Below are 21,220 nucleotides of genomic sequence, written 5' to 3' on the forward strand. Positions count from 1 at the left end.
GTCTGCTGACATCCGATCTGTTGAATCCGGGCGGATGGAAACCCTATTTTCCATCCGTCTGGCGGATTGGATGGGATGAGAATGGACAGACGGTCCGTTCTCATCCGATTCCCCCATAGAGAAGAATGGGGGCCTGGCAGCTCTGTCTCCGCACACAGCGCAGAGACAGAGCTGCCATTGGCCTGCTCAGTGGGGGATCAGCAGATCGATCCCCTGCTGAGAAAAACGGAGTCCGCCTGATGGACTACCGTGTTTGAAAGGGGCCTTGATCTAAAAGAACAAAATGATACAATGTAAAACATTTGTGCTTATAGTTATCTAGCAGCCTTAATAATGTTGATAAACATTTGCTGGGGCTATTTTTTATTTTTGACAGCTGTGAGCAGAGAACGGCTCTGAAAGTTTGGTTCACACTAGGTCGATCCGACTTCATATAATGGAAGTCTATGCAAGTTGCTCCGAGGTCGCCCCGAAGTAGTACAGGACCCTTTTTCTAAGTCAGAGCGACTTGTGTCGCTCCTATTAGAACGGCTCCTGTAGCGCTGCATGGACCGCGACTTGACAGGCTGACAAGTCGCCTGACAAGTCGCGGTAGTGTGAATGGAGTCTAAAGCCCTGTACACACGTACCGATTGTCGGCCGTAAATATTCGGCCGACGACCGATCGGCCGATTGTAGGCTTGTTAGTATGATGCTTCCAACAGCCGACAGCGCATTTTCGGCCGAACAGAATCTGTCGTGCAGGCATTAAAATTTTTGTCGGCCAACACCAGAACGGCCGATTGTTCGCCAGTCAGTATAGATTTTGGCCGACAGACAGCAGATTAGCAAGACTGGGCATGCTCAGAAAAGAAAAAAGACAAGGAAAGTTAACCATCACATGACATCACTTCTGCAGTCGGCTGCTGTTGGCTGACAAAATTCGTGTGCAGTCTTTTGCAGTTTTCAACAGACACGACAGCCCTGGACAAAAGACGGCCGATCGGTCGGCCGACGATCGGTACGTGTGTATGAGGCATAAGGGCTCGTGTACACTGCAACTTGTAAACGGCCATTTTTGAGCAGTTGGGCGTTTTTTTTCAGAAGCCCCTGAAGCCTCCTCCAAGTTATCTTATCTGTCCATGTACACGGGGTCGTTTACAGGCAGTTGAGTTCAGGGACGTTTTTTGGAAAGCAATTATTTGCGTTCAAACGCATGTTTACCGGCGTTTTAAACGCAAAACGTGACCGAACGCGATGACCCGAATTTAGCGCTCACGTTTTTCCATTTTAAAGGGGAATGATTTTTTGACCTCTAGAAACGGTTCTAAATGCAAACGCCCGCTAAACGGGGGTGCAAACGCGACACAACGGACGGTTTAAACGTCCCTTAACCACTTACCGCAAACTGACGTATATATACGTCGGGTAACTTTGCGGGGTTATACCGGGGTGATGCCTCTAGCTAGAGCCATCATCCCGGTACCGTGGTTTAGTGCAAACGGTCGGCTTTCCGTCGGTAACAAGCGATGCGGCTCGGAAGCCGCTCGATCGTTACCCAGGTGAGCGGGAGGGGACGTCCCCCCTCCCGCCTCCTTCCGTGACTTTTAATAGTGCTCCCGTCCCACCGGGAGCCCCGAGCACCCAGCCGGCACGTCCGCCGGCTGGATGGAGTCCCGATGAATGCCGGAAACGGCTTCGATCGGGTCTCCGATGACGTAACACGGAGGCGGCTTCCATGACGTCACTTCCGGGTTACTCTGCTGCAAAAGGCGGCAAATTTAAAAAACGGCTGTATGCCAAAACGCTGTTTTTAGCGCTTTGCATACATGGAAGTGTAGTGGAGTCTTTTGGACCCTCGATCCCTCCATAAAGTGTACCTGTCACTACATATTGGTGTCACAAGGGATGTTTACATTGCTTGTGACAGCAATAAAAGTGATCAGATTTTTTATTTTTTTTTTAAAAACCTGTAATAAAGTTAAAAAAAAAAAATAAGATAAATAGGGGGAAAAAAAATGTAGCCGCCGCCGTCACCGTTAGCTCGCGCACAAAAAAAAACATGTAAGGAAGTCGAGCTGCGAATGAAATCGCTGTTCAAACTACATATGTGGGGTATCGCCGCGATCGCCAGAGCGTGAGCAATAATTACAAAACAAAGAGCTACACTAACTCTAAACTGGTAACCGTTAAAAAAATTTAAAGCGTCGCCTATTGAGATTTCAATTGACCGTAGTTTGTCGCCATCCCACGGGTGTGCGCAATTTTAAACCGTAACATGTTGGGTATCTATTTACTCTGCGTGACATCATCTTTCACAATATACAAAAAAAATTAGCTAACTTTACTGTTTAGTATTTTTTAACCACTTTACCACTAGAGGATTTTGCTGTCTTACGTCTGGGCCACTTTTTGCGATTCGGCGCTGTGCGACTTTAACTGACAATTGCGCGGTCGTGCGACGCCATACGTAATTTGCGTCCTTTTTTTTCCCACAAACAGAGCTTTCTTTTGCTGGTATTTGATCTCCTGTGCGATTTTTACTTTTTGCGCTATAAACAAAAAAAGAGCGTACATTTTGAAAAAATAACAATATTTTTCACATTTTTTTATATGAAATTCTCCCCAAAAAAATGTAAAAATCAAAATTTTTTTAAATTTTTGGCCAATTTGTTTTCTGCTACCTATGTTTGGTAAAAAAATTCACAATAAGCGTATTTTGATTGGTTTGCGCAAAAGTTATTGCGTTTACTAACAAAGGGAAAGATTTCTGTCATTTTTGGTGTTTTTTTTTTGTAACGCGTAATGGCGGCGATCTGCGACTTTTCTTTATTTTTTTTTTTATTTTATTTTTTTTTTGCGGGACTGCGACATTGCGGCGGACAGATCGGACCCTTAACTGACATTTTTGACACTTTTGGTGTTACCAGTGACATTACTGCAGTAATCAGTGCTATACATATGCACTGTTACTGTAAAAATGACACTGGGAGGGAAGGGGTTAATTTTATTGGAGAGGGAGGGGTTAATGTATGCCTGGTGCTTACTGACGTGTGGGGGGGGAGGTGACTGAGTGACACAAGGACAGATCCAGGGTTCAGCTATGCTGAACCCTGCAATCTGACCCTGCCTGTCACTTGGGAGATCCCCGACGATCGGGGAAGAGCAGAGGCGATCGCCGCTGCTCCTCCCCTGGCCCGACTCCCGCTGTGACTGAAAACAGCGGGAGCGAGCCGCCCACAAGGGGAGTGTCTGACGACGTAGTACTAAGTCGTCAGACGATAACGAGCCACTTTGCCGCAGTAGTTCTACGGTACTCAGCGGTAAAGTGGTTAAATGCAGTGAAATGTGATTTTTTTTTTTTTGTAATTTTTCCCCAAAAAAATGGTGTTTTAAAGACCGCTGCGCAAATACCGCATGACAAAAAATATTGCAATGACCGCCATTTGATTCTCCAGAGTCTTTGCTATAATAATATATATATAATGTTTGGGGGTTCCATGTAGTTTTCTAGGAAAAAAAAAAACTAATTTTAACTTGTGAACAAAAAGTATCAGAAATAGGGCTGGGGCTTAAGTGGTTAAATGCCAGCATTCAAGGGACTTTTAAAAACATCCCGTGTACATGTAGCCTAAAAATCGAGGACATACCGTTTTAAGATCGTTTGGGGGGGGGGGGTATGAATCGAGATTGCGGTCTTTTTAACGATTAATCGTGCAGCTTTAATCTGAGGTCTCCTCTGCCTGACCACTCTTCTCTCTGATTGCACTCCATCTCTGCGGCCTGTCCTCTCCTCCAGGCTGGGGACATTTTTGACGTATCTGCAGAATCCTCCCCAGCTGGATCTCTATTAACATTTTAGCCTTCCATGCACACCTCTGATATTGTGCAGGACTTGTAATCGTTGTGTGTGATTAGGAGCCCCGCATGAGGTTGTGATCTCACAGCGTCCTCGCCGTTCCCCTGCCTGTTCCTGTGTATGCGACTCGCTGGGATTCTGACTATTTAATGTTGCTTCATGGTCAAACTGTAAAATATACGGACACAAGTGCGCTGCTAGAGCTGGCTGATGGGAAAATGCCAGGGGTGAAGACGTAGGGACTAAAAAAATTGCCTAAATCAGCTACTCAAACCTTGACTATAAGATGAATTATTCATGGGAAGGTGCTGCGCTATCCTGAATATAATGAAAGATGAGAATAAAAAAAGTGCTAATCAATTATAAAAAGCATATTCAAACTCACACAGCTAATAAAAATATATAAGCATATACAGTATCTCACAAAAGTGAGTACACCCCTCACACTTATGTAAATATTTTATCATATCTTTTCATGTGACATCACTGAAGAAATGACACTTTGCTACAATGTAAAGTAGTGAGTGTACAGCTTGTATAACAGTGTAAATTTGCTGTCCCCTCAAAATAACTCAACACACAGCTATTAATTTATAAACCGCTGGAAATAAAAGTGAGTACACCCCTAAGTGAAAATGTCCAATATGAGCCCAAAGTGTCAATATTTTGTGTGGCCACCATTATTTTCCAGCACTGCCTTAACCCTCTTGGGCATGGAGTTCACCAGAGCTTCACAGGTTGCCACTGGAGTCCTCTTCCACTCCTTCATGACGACATCATGGAACTGGTGGATGTTAGAGACCTTGCGCTTCTCCACCTTCCGTTTGAGGATGCCCCACAGATGTTCAATAGGGTTTAGGTTTGGAGACATGCTTGACCAGTCCATCACCTTTACCCTCAGCTTCTTTAGCAAGGCAGTGGTCGTCTTGGAGGTGTGTTTGGGGTCGTTATCATGTTGGAATACTGCCCTGTGGCCCAGTCTCTGAAGGGAGGGGATCATGCTTTGCTTCAGTATATCACAGTACATGTTGGCATTCATGGTTCCCTCAATGAACTGTAACTCCCCAGTACTGGCGGCACTCATGCAGCCCCAGACCATGACACTCCCACCACCATGCTTGACTGTAGACAAGATACACTTGTCTTTGTACTCCTCACCTGGTTGCCGCCACACACGCTTGACACCATCTGAACCAAATAAGTTTATCTTGTTCTCATCAGACCACAGGACGTGGTTCCCCCCCACACCCACTGTCCGCAACAGTGGGGCATAGTTCCTGCCGCTAACACCAATGGTGGGGCACTATTCCTCCCACTGACACCAATAACAGGGTGCTATTCCTCCCACTGACGGCAGTGATTGGGTATTATTCCTCCCACTGACGGCAGTGATTGGGTATTATTCCTCCCACTGACGCCAGTGATGGGGTATTATTCCTCCCACTGACGCCAGTGATGGGGTATTATTCCTCCCACTGACGCCAGTGATGGGGTACTATTCCTCCCACTGACGCCAGTGATGGGGTACTATTCCTCCCACTGACGCCAGTGATGGGGTACTATTCCTCCCACTGACGCCAGTGATGGGGTACTATTCCTCCCACTGACACCAGTAATGGGGCATTTTTCCTCCCACTGACACCAGTAATGAGGCACTTTTCCTCTCACTGACACCAATAACAGGGTGCTATTCCTCCCACTGACGGCAGTGATGGGGTATTATTGCTCCCACTGACGGCAGTGATGGGGTATTATTGCTCCCACTGACGCCAGTGATGGGGTATTATTCCTCCCACTGACGCCAGTGATGGGGTACTATTCCTCCCACTGACACCAGTAATGAGGCATTATTCCTTCCACTGACACCAATAATGGGGTACTATTCCTCCCACTGACGCCAATAACGGGGTACTATTCCTCCCACTGACGCCAATAACGGGGTACTATTCCTCCCACTGACGCCAGTGATGGGACACCACATATTCTACTCCTGCTGGCCACAGTCCAGCCCCCCTAAGGTTTGAAGGACAGTAAACTGGCCCTTTGTCTAGAGAGTTTGGAGACCCCTGCTCTAGCCCTTTCCTCATACGTTTTACTGTCCTGGACCATTTCCATTTTCTTTCATGGGATTTCAGTTCTTTCAATTATGGAGGCTCAACGTTACATGGGGGCATCACCTAGGGTGGTCTGCATGCAACTGTAGCCTGCCTAGGATCGCCCACTCCTCCAGACTGACAGGAAGCTGTGCACAGCATTCGTCGGCCCCTGCTAGCCATGATCTGCCTGCCTTGTTTAGAGAAGCACAGAGACCCAGTAATGAAAATGAATGAAGGTGGAGGGAGGAAAGAGCTGTCCAAGGATGTCAGGGACAAGATTATAGACCTACACAAGGCTGGAATGGGCTACAAAACCATCAACAAGCAGCTTCGTGAGAGGGTAACAACAGTTGGTGCAATTTATTTGCAAATGGAAGAAACACAAAACAACTGTCAATCTCCCTCCTTCTGAGGCTCCATGCAAGATCTCACCTTGTGGAGTTTCAATGATCATTAGGAACAGTGAGGAATCAGCCCAGATTTACACAGGAGGATCTTGTCAATGATCCCAAGGCAGCTGGGACCATAGTCAAGAAGAAAACAATTGGTAACACACTACGCCATAAGGGACTGAAATCCTGCTGCACCCACAAGGTCCCTGTGCTCAAGAAAGCACTTGTACAGGCCTATCTGAATTTGCTAATGAACATCTCAATGATTCAGAGGAGAGCTGGGTGAAAGTGTTGAGGTCAGATGAGACTAAAATTGAGTTCTTGGTCATCCATTCCACTTGCCGTGTTTGGGGGAGGAGGAATGCTGCCTATCACTCCCAAGATCACCATGCCCACTGTCAGGGAATTCCTTCGAGATGTCTGGCACATAGATATGCGCATGCGCAGGGTATTTCCAGAAGAATGGCTAACCGGCGCACGAGAATTCGCTCATGCGCACAAGCACAATTGCTCTTGGAGCCAGATGGGCTATTTTAAAGTGAGCTCATTCCCATTTCCTTTGCTGACTGATCTTCAGCTGTACCCTGTGTCCTGATTGTTCCTGTATGTTTCCCCCGTTGCTCACCGTGTTCTGGACCTGACCTTGGATTCTGCTTTTGCCCTTCTGTTTACCTTTGACCCGGCTCCGTTCCTGATCTTGGCTCTGCACATGACTTGATACCTCGTTGCCCGTCTGTTAATGACCCCGGCTATTCCTGATACTCTTTTTCTGCCTCTCATCCAGGCTCTCGGAGCTACTCAAGTGCTTGCCTGGCTGTCTGCTGCACCAGCCCCATATACTGCTGTATGTTCCAGCCTACGGAAATCCTGACAAGCTGCCTATCCAGAACCATCAGCATAAGCGAAGTGCCCCTTTAATCTGGACCAGTCCTCCGAACATAACTGCTGTTCCTGCCTCTCTGATTCCACAGCCTCCTCAGAGTCGCATTCCCTGCTTCAGGTTCTGCAATCAGCAACCACTGGCACTTGTGTCTCTCCTGTCCCTTGGCACCCTCTGTCTCATCCTCTGTGAGGCCAGGACGGGAGATATAAGAGAGGCCGACCTCGTCAATTCAGTCTCCTCTTAGGTATGTGACGCCCACCATCAAACATGGAGGTGGAAACATTATGCTTTGGGGGTGTTTTCTGCTAAGGGGACAGGACAACTTTACCGCATCAAAGGGACGATGGACGGGGCCATTTATTGTCAAATCTTGGGTGAGAACCTCCTTCCCTCAGCCAGGGCATTAAAAATGGGTAGTGGATGGGTAGTCCAGCATTACAATGACCCAAAACACACGGCCAAGACAACAAAGGAGGGGCTCAAGAAAAAGCACAATGAGGTCCTGGAGTGTCCTAGCCAGTCTCCAGACCTTAATCCCATAGAAAATATGTGGAGGGAGCTGAAGGTCATAGTTACCAAACATCAGCCTCGAATCCTTAATGACTTGGGAAGGATCTGCAAAGAGGAGTGGGACAAAATCCCTCCTGAGATGTATGCAAAGTGGTGGCCAACTACAAGAAACGTCTTACCTCCGTGATAGCCAACAAGAGATTTGCCACTGAGTACTAAGTACTAAGACTGGCCATTTCTTTGTTGGTGGGCAAACATACAAAATCGGCAGGGGATCAAATACTTTTTCCCTCACTGTAAACTTACCTAATTTCTCCTCTGCTCACCACACAAGACCAGTCCAGCACCCCTATGCTCCAGCGGTCTGGATTTGACAGTTCCTGAAGTCCAGAGCAGGCTCCATAGAACAGGAACAGTTCACCGCTGGACCATGGGGGGGTGCCATTTTCCGGTGGAGCGGAAGATCAAATATGTTATACTACTTCTCACCCCTAGTACTACTTCTCACCCCTAGACAAAATGAGCAGGTGACTCTTGCCGTGCGGACACAGCCCCACTGCATGGAAAAACGTTTTCTCTGCCCGGAGTTGGGCTTTAGCTGCTTCCCAACCACCCGCCGACATTTTACTGCGGCAGGGTGGCTCTACTGACATAGACCTACGTCGGTCGCGCGCGGGAAGCTAGGGGACGAGCGCGCGCCACCGCGCTCCCGCCCCCACTTTGCAGCGGGGACTCCGATGCACGGGTCAGGCGGCTCCGATTGCCGCCTGACACCCGTGATCGCTCCCCGCTGAGAGAAGAACGGTCGGCTGTTGTAAACACAGCTGACCGTTCTTCTCCCTGGAATGATCACAGAGCTCATGTGATCCTTCTATATAGGATCACATGTCTCTATGGTCATTTCAGAAACCACCCCCCCCCCCCCCACACAGTTAGAATCACTCCCCTAGGCTCACATTTAACCCCTTGATCACCCACAGGGTTAACCCCTTCCCTGCCAGTGTCATTATTACAGTAACAGTGCATATTTTTAGCACTGATTACTGCAGTAATGTCACTGGTCCCCCCAAAAGTGTCAAAAATGTCAGTTAGGGGTCCGATCTGTCCGCCGCAATGTCGCAGTCCCGCTAAACACAGATCGCCTCCATTACTAGTAAAAAAAAAAAAAAACAATAAAAATTACATAAATCTTTCCCGTAGTTAGATGCGATAACTTTTGCGCAAACCAATGAAAATACGCTTATTGCGATTTTTTTTTTTTTTTTTTTATTTTTTTTTTTTTTTTTGAGAATGTCATATAGCAGAATGTGAAAAAAAAATTCTTTCTTTCTTTCTCTTCTTTCTCTTCTTTCTTTCTTTCTTTCTTTCTTTCTTTCTTTCTTTCTTTCTTTCTTTCTTTCTTTCTTTCTTTCTTTCTTTCTTTCTTTCTCTTCTTTCTTTCTTTCTCTTCTTTCTTTCTTTCTCTTCTTTCTTTCTCTTCTTTCTTTCTCTTCTTTCTTTCTCTTCTTTCTCTTCTTTCTTTCTTTCTCTCCTTTCTCTTCTTTCTCTTCTTTCTTTCTTTCTTTCTTTCTTTCTTTCTCTTCTTTCTTTCTTTCTTTCTTTCTTTCTTTCTTTCTTTCTTTCTTTCTTTCTTTCTTTCTTTCTCTCCTTTCTCCTTTCTCTTCTTTCTTTCTTTCTTTCTTTCTTTCTCTTCTTTCTCTCCTTTCTTTCTTCCTTTCTCTTCTTTCTCTCCTTTCTCTCCTTTCTTTCTTTCTTTCTTTCTTTCTTTCTTTCTTTCTTTCTTTCTTTCTTTCTTTCTTTCTCTCCTTTCTTTCTTTCTTTCTTTCTTTCTCTTCTTTCTCTTCTTTCTCTTCTTTCTCTCCTTTCTCTCCTTTCTTTCTTTCTCTTCTTTCTCTTCTTTCTCTTCTTTCTCTTCTTTCTCTCCTTTCTTTCTTTCTCTCCTTTCTTTCTTTCTCTCCTTTCTTTCTTTCTCTCCTTTCTTTCTTTCTCTTCTTTCTTTCTTTCTCTCCTTTCTCCTTTCTCTTCTTTCTTTCTTTCTTTCTTTCTCTTCTTTCTTTCTTTCTTTCTTTCTTTCTTTCTTTCTTTCTTTCTTTCTTTCTTTCTTTCTTTCTTTCTTTCTCTCCTTTCTCTCCTTTCTTTCTTTCTTTCTTTCTTTCTTTCTTTCTTTCTTTCTTTCTTTCTTTCTTTCTTTCTTTCTTTCTTTCTTTCTCTTCTTTCTCTTCTTTCTCTTCTTTCTCTTCTTTCTCTTCTTTCTCTTCTTTCTCTCCTTTCTTTCTCTCCTTTCTTTCTTTCTTTCTCTCCTTTCTTTCTTTCTCTCCTTTCTTTCTTTCTCTCCTTTCTTTCTTTCTCTCCTTTCTTTCTTTCTTTCTCTCCTTTCTTTCTTTCTTTCTCTCCTTTCTTTCTTTCTTTCTCTCCTTTCTTTCTTTCTTTCTCTCCTTTCTTTCTTTCTTTCTCTCCTTTCTTTCTTTCTCTCCTTTCTTTCTTTCTCTCCTTTCTTTCTTTCTCTCCTTTCTTTCTCTATCTATCTATCTATCTATCTATCTATCTATCTATCTATCTATCTATCTATCTATCTATCTATCTATCTATCTATCTATCTATCTATCTATCTATCTATCTCTCGAATTGACAAGAGTAGTCTGACAATAAGCTGTAACAGTCATTCCTTCCAGTGTGGAGGAAAAACTGATCTAAGTAGGGCAGTAACATTACCTATACATAGTGTAGAACTGTGACACCCGCAGGTGAAAATATAGTATTACATTTTTTATTTTTTAAGCATTACATTGACCTTTTCTTGGTGATGATTTTTATTTTTTTTTTTTTTTTTGTAGGGTTTGACAAAACTCAAGCAGAAACGATTGTGTCTGCGTTGGCCTCCTTGACAAATGCCAGTCTGGACACGGTGTACAGAGATATGGTGACACGGGCCCAGCAGGTAAGCGTTCTGTAATGTTATTTATAAATGAGGGCATTCTCCACATTACACAGGAATTTGTTTATTCTAGGTACTAATATAGCAGCAACATTTTATGCATCAATTTACATATTGAAAATTCACACCAGTCCCTGTCCTCAAGGAGCTTACAATCTAAGGTCCCCATCTCACATTGAGATATACACATACTACCTGGGTGGGTTTCATACCAGGGACCCTAGCACTGCAAGGAGCAGCAACTGAAGTTCTTTTTCTTTTATGCTCATAGTAAGTACAATGCTGCCTTAGTAAAACAAGTGCTATTTAAATGTTATAACTCGTGTCACTTATTTTATGATATATAAAAAAAAAAGAAAAAGGTTTATTCCAATGGTGGGGATAGCAGGCAGGCAGAAACAGTCCTTTATACCAATGGGGTCAACTGTGCATCTACAGGTGCACATATATACAAGCCAGGTACATGCAGAGCTGTAAGCAGTATTGTGTGTGTGTGTGTATGTATATGTGTGTATGTATGTATGTATATATATATATATATATATACACATATATATATTACACACACACACACACAGTATCTCACAAAAGTGAGTACACCCCTCACTTTTCATGTGACAACACTGAAGAAATGACACTTTGCTACAATGTAAAGTAGTGAGTGTACAGCTTGTATAACAGTGCAAATTTGCTGTTCCCTCAAAATAACTCAACACACAGCCATTAATGTCTAAACTGCTGGCAACAAAAGTGAGTACACCCCTAACTGCAAATGTCAAATTTGGGCCCAATGGCCCAATTAAAGCGTTAGTATACTCCACTTTATGACTTTTACCTACAGGTAAGCCTTAGGAGATATTAAACCTGCATGCAGCCGCTGACGGACCTTCAGAGCTCCTTGCCGGAAAGTGAAACTCTCGCACGCACGCGATGACGTCATCGCGGCTCCGGCCACTCGCAGCGCCGGAGCCCCCGAACCAGGAAGAGACGCAGAGGGAACATGTTAGCTCCCTTAGCGTTGTCCAGATGACCGTGCCGGGGCTTCGTTCTAAGGTAAGTATTTCATAATGTGCTAGTATGCGATGCACACTAACTACCTCATTATGTCTTTGTGCTGCAGGGTTTTTTTTTTTTTTTTCCTTCTATGAGTATACAACCGCTTTAACCATTTTCCTCCCCGGTGTCATGTGACTTGTTAGTGTTTCAAGGTCTCAGGTGTGAATGGGGAGCAGGTGTGTTAAATTTGGTGTTATCGCTCTCACTCTCTCATACTGGTCACTGTAATATATAACAAGGTGAATCAGCACACGTATCTCTTTGCAGGATATAATGTCCACCAAGGTATTGGAGGGTATCCTACTTTTACCCATCAAATATGTGGAAGTTCAAACGAAACTTTGCAGCACACTTAAACTAGCGTTGCACGAGTGCCGATACTAAGCATTAGCATGAGCACTTTTACTTTTGCAAATGCTCAGTTACTAAAACCAATACATTCAAGTCGCAGTGACTGAAAAAAGGTTTCTGCACTACTGGTTTTGTGATTTCATTGCGACTTGTGTTTATTTCTGTTAAATGAAGTCGCAAGCTGCAATGAAATCGGAGGTCCAAATCAAACTGATCTGCAGCTTTGAAATCAAAGGGGATGTTAGAACATTGTTCAAGATGCGCATTGTGAGGTCAGGCACTGATGTTGGATGAGAAAGCCTGGCTCGCAGTCTCCGCTCTTAATTCATCCTAAAGGTGTTCTATCGGGTTGAGGTCAGGACTCTGTGCAGGCCAGTCACGTTCCTCCACCCCAAACTCACTCATCCATGTTTTTATGGACCTTGCTTTGTGCACTGGTCCAATTTATTTGGTGGAGGGGGGATTATGGTGTGGGGTTGTTTTTCAGGGGTTGGACTTGGCCCCTTAGATCCAGTGAAGGGATCTCTAAGGCGTCAGCATACCAAGACATTTTGGACAATTTCATGCTCCCACCTTTGTGGGAACAGTTTGGGGATGGCCCCTTCGTGTTCCAACATGACTGCGCACCAGTGCACAAAGCAAGGTCCATAAAGACATGGATGAGAGAGTTTGGGGAGGAGGAACTTGACTGGCCTGCACAGAGTCCTCACCTCAACCTGATAGAACACCTTTGGGAAGTATTAAAGCTTAAACTGCGATCCAGGCCTTCTTTTCCAACATCAGTGCCTGACCTCACAAATGCACTTCTGGAAGAATGGTCAAACATTCCCTTAGACACACTCCTAAGGTCCGGTTCACACTTATGCGATGCGGGAAGGCTGCGAATTCGCAGCCTTTTCCCGCATCGCACACGCACCCCCGGCAGTTCACACTGCCATATGTGATACGCTGGGGGTGTCAATGTAATCTTAACGACACCCCCAGTTTGATCGCATATCGCAGTGCGATCGTGCAGTTCGCACAGGATCGGATCGCACAAGTGTGAACCGCTGTGCGATCCGATCCTGATGCGGCTTCCAAAAAGGGTCCTGTGCGAGTTTGGTGCGGGTGCAAATTTAGCCATACAAAGTGTATGGCTAAACTCGCACCGCACAGCCGATCGCATGTAATGAAGGAGCAGTGCACTCCGACATTACATGCGAACCCCGCACACGCAGAAGTGTGAACCGGGGCTAAACCTTGTGGACAGCCTTCCTAGAAGAGTTGAAGCTGTTATAGCCGCAAAGAGTGGGCCAACTCAATATTGAACCCTACGGACTAAGACTGGGATGCCATCAAAGTTCATGTGTGTGGAAAGGCAGGCGTCCCAATACTTTTGGTAATCTAGTGTATTTAATTTGTGTGATTCAATTGTTGGCATTCATTCCTAAAAATGACTAAACTATCTGAATCTTCAGATCAGACTCACTCTTTGGTAGGTAAATGGGTGATGTGACATAGAGCGTTGCTGCCATACCTCCAGTCTGTAGGATCGATAGTGTTGTACCACTCTATGCATGCAGCAGGAGGAGCAAATCTTCCTAGACCAAAGAGAGAAAACTCTTTAGAGTAGTGTTCCGTTATATGGTATAGACCAGTGGTCCTCAACTCTGGTCCTCAGGGCACACTAACAGGCCAGATTTTAAGTATTACCTTGGGGAGCTGCAGACTAGAATACTGCAATCACTGAGCAGCAAATGAGATCACCTGTGATGTAATTTAGTTATCTTGCAAACCTGGCCTGTTAGTGGGACCCGAGGACCGGAGTTGAGGACCACTGGTATAGACCAAACTGAGTGCACACAACCAGAAGGCACTTGTGTGTGCAAAAAATAAATTTCTCTAGCGCTCATCGACAGACGTAGTCCTCGGTGATACACCACCTTCGGGTTATGTTACCTCCGCAGGAGCAGGACTAGACAGGAAATTAAAAAGCTCTGGCCACACCCTAGGGGCAGTCCCAGAGGGTATATCCTCTCTCTCTCTGCCTCAGCAAATCAGTTATTTTCTGTCTAGTTAGGAGTAAGGACCTAGATACCTTGCTGGGATCTTAGGTCCTGGCAAGAATTTTTTTCTAAAAGGATTTTTAGACAGCTTTTTTTTTTTTCTCCAGTGTTCCTGTGAGATCTTCAAGCAAGAAAGCTGAACTGGGCGACGGGCTGGATGTTGAGATCCGGTGGTCACCCCAGTTCAGCCTACGAGCGCGTGCAGGCCATAGCTCCACGCTGAGTCGGCCGCGACAAAGTCCCATTTAAAAGGACTGAACCCGCGAGTTAAACGTCTCGCTGAAACGCCAAAGACCATGAGTCACGGCGTCCGTATCGGTCGACAGCCCTCCCGCCCCGGTGGAGAGGGGTACTGTCAGGAGTTGGTGCCCGCCTGGTTCCGGTATGGTGAGTAGTATGTTCCCCCTTTTTCCCTGACGGGGTTTGTGGTGAACGCGGGCCCCTCTCTGTATGGTAAGAAAGAGTCCTTTCTATCCTATAACATGTCACAAATCCTCCTACTTTGAGTGTGATTTTATGTGTGCAAAAAGCCAGGAGGCTTGGTTTGGGAGCTAACAATCTATTGTATACATGTTTTAAAGATGTAATCTGTGGCATTCTGGGAATCTTATGGGTTAAGTATAAGCTACCTACCAGTCAGAAGCCACGGACATGTAGACTGCCTTCCAAATCAGATCTCCAGCTATTAGCAGGCCTCCCGAACGGCCATGCGGTCCGCCAGGGCCGGTACCGCCAACCACGCCATATCCCCATGCAGAGAGAGTGTTGTGTGCCCTGCAGCACACCGCTAGTCAGCACAGGCCGCCGCCATTTTTTTTGCTGGATCGCACGAGCCGCCATTTTGGCGTAGCCTCGTGTCTCCAGCATGGGGGCGGCCATGTTTGAGGTGATCCTACACCTCGTGGAGCTTGGGGGAGGCGCCGGAAGGCGTGCAGAGGGGCGGAGCCGCCTCCCTTCTTCCTGGGCAGCCAGCCAAAAGACTTCCTGTTTGTCAGGACAGCGCTGTAAGCTGTTGCAGTTTAACTCTGAGCATCAAGTGGTGAGCCTGGGGGTCTATCTCTCTCTCTCTCTCGATCGATAGGGATCCCTAGCAGGTAACACTAAGGGGCTTTTTGTGGCGCTGGGGGTCAGAAAAAAAAAAAAAAAAAAAGTTTTTTTCTTTTGATTTATATTATCCAGGAAGTAACTGGAGTTATCATGGACCCTGCCACACATATTCCCCCACCTGTTTCCCTCGAGGGGGCCTCGGGACCCGCCGGTGCACAGAGTATAGAATCATTTACAGCAATTTTGGAGTCTATGGTGGCTCGGGTGGAGGCGGCCTGTCAGGGACGGGGGTCAAGGAAGCGACCCCCGCCTACCCCTATATTATCTGACACCTCTGACTCAGATTCAGAGATGGTCACGGCAGTTGCAGGTTCCTCTGCAAGGGCTGTTATCCCAGGTAAAGCCCCCTCAGACAGTGAGGAGGACGCTTCTTCTCCTGCTATAATTCAGGAAGAAGCATTGGTGGACGCACTAGTTGTGGCAGTGCAAGAAACCTTAAAACTTGAGGCTTTACCGGCAGAGGCAACTGAAACAGAGAGGCCTTTCGGTACTAATAAGCCCATCAAGATGGCGAAGGCTTTTCCGGTACCTAAATGTTTTGGTAATCAGATTAAAGAAGAATGGGAGCATTCTAAACGTACCTTTACTATTTCCAAGCGTATTGCTAGACGCTATCCGTTGAGGAATCCATCATTAAGAAATGGACGGTACCACCAGTCGTGGATCCGCCTATTTCCAGGCTGAATAAAGCCACGGTTATTCCAGTGGAGGACACTTCGTCCTTTAAGGATCCGGTGGATCGAAAGATAGAAGCAGAGTCCCGCACTATCTTTTCTCTGATAGGGTCAGCTTTAAGACCAGTAATTGTTATTGGTCTAGTTTCCCAGACACTTACGGAATGGGCGGAAATGGTACGCCAAGATCTTAGGGGAAAAGATATTCCCCAGGAGACATCTGATTTGATGGAACAGATCATACAAGGGCTACGGTTTATCTGTGACGCAGCCTTGGACACAACTCCCTTATTAGGGCATGCATCTAAGTTAGCAGTAATCCTCAGACGTGTGCTGTGGTTAAAATGCTGGTCAGCTGACCTAGGTTCCAAGAAGACCTTGACCAATCTCCCTTTTCAGGGGAATCGTCTATTTGGGGCCAACCTAGATGAAATCATTAAGGATGCCACTGGGGGCAAGAGCACTTTCTTGCCACAGGCTGCAAAAGCTAAGGGACCTCGCAACAAGCGAGGACCTTTCTTTACCGCCCATAAAGGGCGCCCGGCTGGTACTAGCGGGAAAGGCAAGACTCCTCCAGGAGGATTCAAGAAGGGCTGGTCGGACAAGCAGAGGACCAACCCAGCCAAACCCGAAGCAAAGGAGTACACAGCCTGAAGGTGCGCCCCCACCCGGTTTCAGGGTGGGGGGACGTTTTCACCGGTATTCAGGACATCAGATCGAGCATCAACCACTACTACCGGTGCGATTCTTCCCTTCCAACATTTAAGTACTACAGGAAGCGGTAGTTACCGTTCCCTGAATAGATCTTTTCCTTTACCCTTTCCTAAGATTAGTCCCGATACCTCACAGGAATCGGATCTGGTTGACCAGATAGGCCAAGTAGCCTCTAGTCGGGTGACTTCGGTCCCTGAGGTTCAACCAGAAAAGATCACCCTTCCTGATAACTATCAGGTATCTGATAAATGTGTGGGAACAGAAAACGACCAGACTTTCTCGGATGGTCGGGGCCAGATAGCTCTAGGGACGCCTGGTTCAGATCCAATCAGCGCCAGTGGTCCTAGAAATTCTAGGCTGGCCTCCTCAAGCCGGCCTGGCCGACTTGGACATGCTAGTCGCAGACGTTCCGTGGGAACTTCGTCTCAGGGAGTGTCTGTGGTCTCTAGGACCAAGTTACCTTCGTGCTTTACAGTCGCTGGTTTTAATGGCCTGGCCATTGAGACCCAAGTACTGAAGGACAGAGGTTTGTCTACTTCTGTCATTCCTACCCTTATTAAAGCAAGGAAAGCGACTTCCAGCAAAGTCTATTATCACACATGGAAGACTTATATTGCGTGGTGCGAATCTTTAGGATTTCCTCCACGTACCTATTCGGTGTCTCGAATATTGGCCTTTTTGCAACAAGGGGTTGAGCAGAAGCTAGCCTTGAGCACCATCAAGGGTCAAGTTTCAGCATTAGCAATCTTCTTTCAGAAGCCGTTAGCTACCAAATCCTTGGTGCGGAATTTCATCCAGGGGGTGCGGCACCTGGCTCCTCCAGTCCGCGCGCCCTTACCGCCCTGGGATCTTAATTTGGTTTTGTCGGTTCTACAGAAACCTCCTTTTGAAAACATCAGGGAGATTCCCTTGCTTACTTTATCCCAGAAGGTGGCCTTCTTGGTGGCTATTACTTCTGCTCGCAGGGTGTCAGAACTGGCTGCATTATCATGCCAGTCACCATACCTAGTGATTCATAGGGATAAGGTAGTACTTCATCCTAAGCCATCTTTTCTTCCTAAGGTGGTTTCAGATTTTCATCTGAATGAAGATATTGTACTACCTTCCTTGTGTCCTCAGCCCAAGCATCATCGGGAACATGCGTTGCATTCCTTGGATGTGGTTCGGGCAATCAGGGTATACCTGAAAGCTACGGAATCATCCCGTAAGACGGATTCACTTTTTGTGATCACGGATGGCCCCAGAAAGGGGTTGCCTGCATCTGCCGCAACCATTGCCAAATGGATTAGACAGACGGTGGTACAGGCTTATTCTATTAAGGGTCAGAGTCCTCCGTTCCCTGTTAGGGCGCACTCCACTCGAGCGCTCAGTACTTCCTGGGCCTTTCGCCATCAGGCGTCAGTGGTCCAGGTATGTAAGGCGGCCACCTGGTCGTCGGTACATACCTTTACAAAATTCTATAAAATTGATGTGACGGCATCGGCGGATGCCTCATTTGGCCGCAAGGTTTTGCAGGCCGCAATTTGAGGAGACCGGTGGTCTACCTCGAGGGTTTTTTTCTGTTTGAAAATTTTTTTGTTGAGTCTCATCATTAAGGATGAGCATTGTAAACTTCTAGTTGGCACCGGTTGGGCCTTCTAGATTGGGATTTGATTTCCATTTTCCCACCCCTCAGTTGTGATACTGCTCTGGGACGTCCCGAAGGTGGTGTATCACCGAGGACTACGTCTGTCGATGAGCGCTAGAGAAAAATGGATTTTTGTAAAATCTTACCGTAAAATCCTTTTCTCTTAGCTCATCGACAGACGTAGTCCCCGCCCCTCTGTTTTGGAGTTGGGTTGGGTTAAATTCTCTAAGCACTGCTTTTTCACATAACTGATTTGCTGAGGCAGAGAGAGAGAGGATATACCCTCTGGGACTGCCCCTAGGGTGTGGCCAGAGCTTTTTAATTTCCTGTCTAGTCCTGCTCCTGCGGAGGTAACATAACCCGAAGGTGGTGTATCACCGAGGACTACGTCTGTCGATGAGCTAAGAGAAAAGGATTTTACGGTAAGATTTTACAAAAATCCATTTTTTCCTGCATTGGCTAGAGTGCCTCTTTAACATTTAATTATTAATGAGTTCTCTCCTTGAGTGTCCATTCCCTGATAGAAATGAAAATCGAGTGCGGCATTGATCAGAGCAGATCTTCCTGGCAGATTTGGTTGCAAGTGTGGCAGGTTTATTGATCTGTCGCTGGACAAGGGTACGGCAAGGACACCGGATTGGTTTCCACTTATCTTTCTGTCCTGACAAAGGACCCCGTCAGCGTATATTGTTACCTTAATGCAATTGTCTGTCTGTTTATAGGATCCGTGCAGGTTATCTCTTGTACGTTCACAAGGTGTATGAAGGAACGAGTGATACCTTTACTGTACACCCACACTCAGCAGAGATCCAAAAGGAATGTGAATGCAAAAAGCTGAGGATATTTTACTGTTAGGATTATTAAAAAAAAAAAATATATATATATATATATATATATATAATACATATGGCGGCAGTCAGCCCCTCACAGGCAAAGTGACATAGGGCTACGTCACTAGCCTGTGAGGCTCTAGGGAGCGAGCGCACGCCGCTGGAGGCGCGCTCCCGCTCGCTCACGAACCCCCCCCCCCCAACCGCCGCGCGTGTGAGCGGAGGACCCGATGTCTGCCGGTCACTCGTGATCGTCGGTTACAGAGGGAGAAAGGCAGGCGGCTGTCATTCTCCCCTGTGTAACAGCAGAGATCATACGGTCCTGCTATGTAGGATAGTATATCTCTGCTGTTACATGAAAAGCCACATCCATCCCACAACAGTAAGAAGTACGTCCCTAGGGACACACTTACCCACTGCATCTCTAATAAAGTTAACCCCTTCCCTGCCAGTGTCATTTTTACAGTAACAGTGCATATGTATAGCACTGATTACTGTAGCAATGTCACTGGTACCCCCAAAAGTGTCAAAAATGTCAGTCAATGTCTGTCTGCCGCAATGTCGCAGTCCCGCAAAAAAAATCGCTATTACTCGTTAAAAAAAAAAAAAACAATAAAAATGACAGAAATCTTTCCCTTTGTTAGTAAACACAATAACTTTTGCGCAAACCAATCAAAATACGCTTATTGTGATTTTTTTTTTTTTTACCAAACATAGGTAGCACAAAACAAATTGGCCTAAAATGTTAAAAAAAATTAGATTTTTACATTTTTTTTTTTTGGGAATTTCATATAAAAAAATGTGAAAAATATTGTTATTTTTGCAAAATTATTGCTGTTTTTTTGTTTATAGCGCATGATCAAAAAATTGCACAGGTGATCAAATACCACCAAAAGAAAGCTCTGTTTATGGGGAAAAAAGGACGTTGAATTCGTTTAGGTACAGCGTCGCATGACCGCGCAATTGGCCGTTAAAGTCACGCAGTGCCGAATCGCAAAATAGGCCCTGGTCAGGAAGGGGGTAAAATCTTCCGGGGCTTAAGTGGTTAACAGGCCTAGGTCAATTCATGTGTAAGGCAGAAACATGGTTGGCAGAGGCATAGTCGATAAATAGTCCGGTTTATACACAGTAATGGCGGAAAATGGAAAAATATCTTCACATCATAGTTGATAAACAGTCCGGATCATACACAGAAATAGCAGAGAGTGGAAACTGGAAAAATGTCTTTACTTCACTAATAGTGTAGTGAAGTGTGATAAATCCAAAAGCACTCTCCAATACAGAGGCCTGGCTGGGAGGGACATTGGGGACAGTTGTATCGGGTGTCACGGTGAATTCCTCTACTTGAACATACACAACATTTTTTGGGGGGCTTGTGGTCTGTTTGGGTAGGAGGGAGGATTTCGGGGAAGTCTGGCTAATGTATCGGAGCAAATTTGTTCAGGGGCCTGGCCATGGAAATAAAGAAGGGCTGTGATAACGTCCTCTTGAAATTTTAGATAGGTTAGGGATCTTGGGGTGCACTTGGAAACAATAACCTATGAATTGAACAGGGCTAGTTGAATCCACATAAAGGGCGACTTTCTTATACCAAAACAGTGATATCCTGGTGGCCAAGTAGGGCTGCATCAGCTAATCATTCATATCCACCCCCCCCCCCCACCCCACCCCCATGAATAGGCTACATTCATGTACACGTTTTGGCTTCTGGACGGGACCTCCTCTTGTCCGAAATCCCACTAAGGTGTCATCCTGCATTGTGGAAAGGATGTAGACGTCTCGTTTTATCTATCCATTTTAGGGCTAGTACCTCTTCATTCCGCATACTGACTTTTCCCCTTCCCGATTCAATTTCTTTGTGACCAATCTCTGTGGGAAGCCTTTGCTGTTGGAACGTGCTGTCCCACAGGCCACAGTCTTTTTAGGTAGAGATGGCGGAAGACTCATATAGAAATTGTATACAATTAGGTGGTAACCCTTCCCAAACAGTGGTTCTATCAGCTGCCAGACAACCTTGCCACTTGTCCCCATATAGGAAGGGCATCCGGGGAGGGGGGTGAGCTGGCTGTCCTTTCCCTCATAAATTTTAATATGATAAGTGTAGGGCCCTGTCGCATGCCTTGTAAAAATTTTACCCCATATTTGGTCCGTTTACTTGGGAG

General features: G+C 45.9%; 1 protein-coding gene across 1 annotated transcript in view; it reads left to right on the forward strand.

Moving 5' to 3' along the window:
- CCDC90B (coiled-coil domain containing 90B) overlaps window positions 1-21,220 on the forward strand; it is a 91,205-nt gene that overhangs the window by 12,249 nt on the left and 57,736 nt on the right. Inside the window, exon 3 of the mRNA XM_082244464.1 lies at window positions 10,554-10,657. Within this exon, the coding sequence (XP_082100590.1) occupies window positions 10,554-10,657 (104 nt within the window). The remainder of the gene's footprint in view (window positions 1-10,553; window positions 10,658-21,220) is intronic.

Source organism: Pelophylax lessonae (genome assembly GCF_965119305.1).
Source record: "Pelophylax lessonae genome assembly, chromosome: 2".
Taxonomy (NCBI): Eukaryota; Metazoa; Chordata; class Amphibia; order Anura; family Ranidae; genus Pelophylax; species Pelophylax lessonae.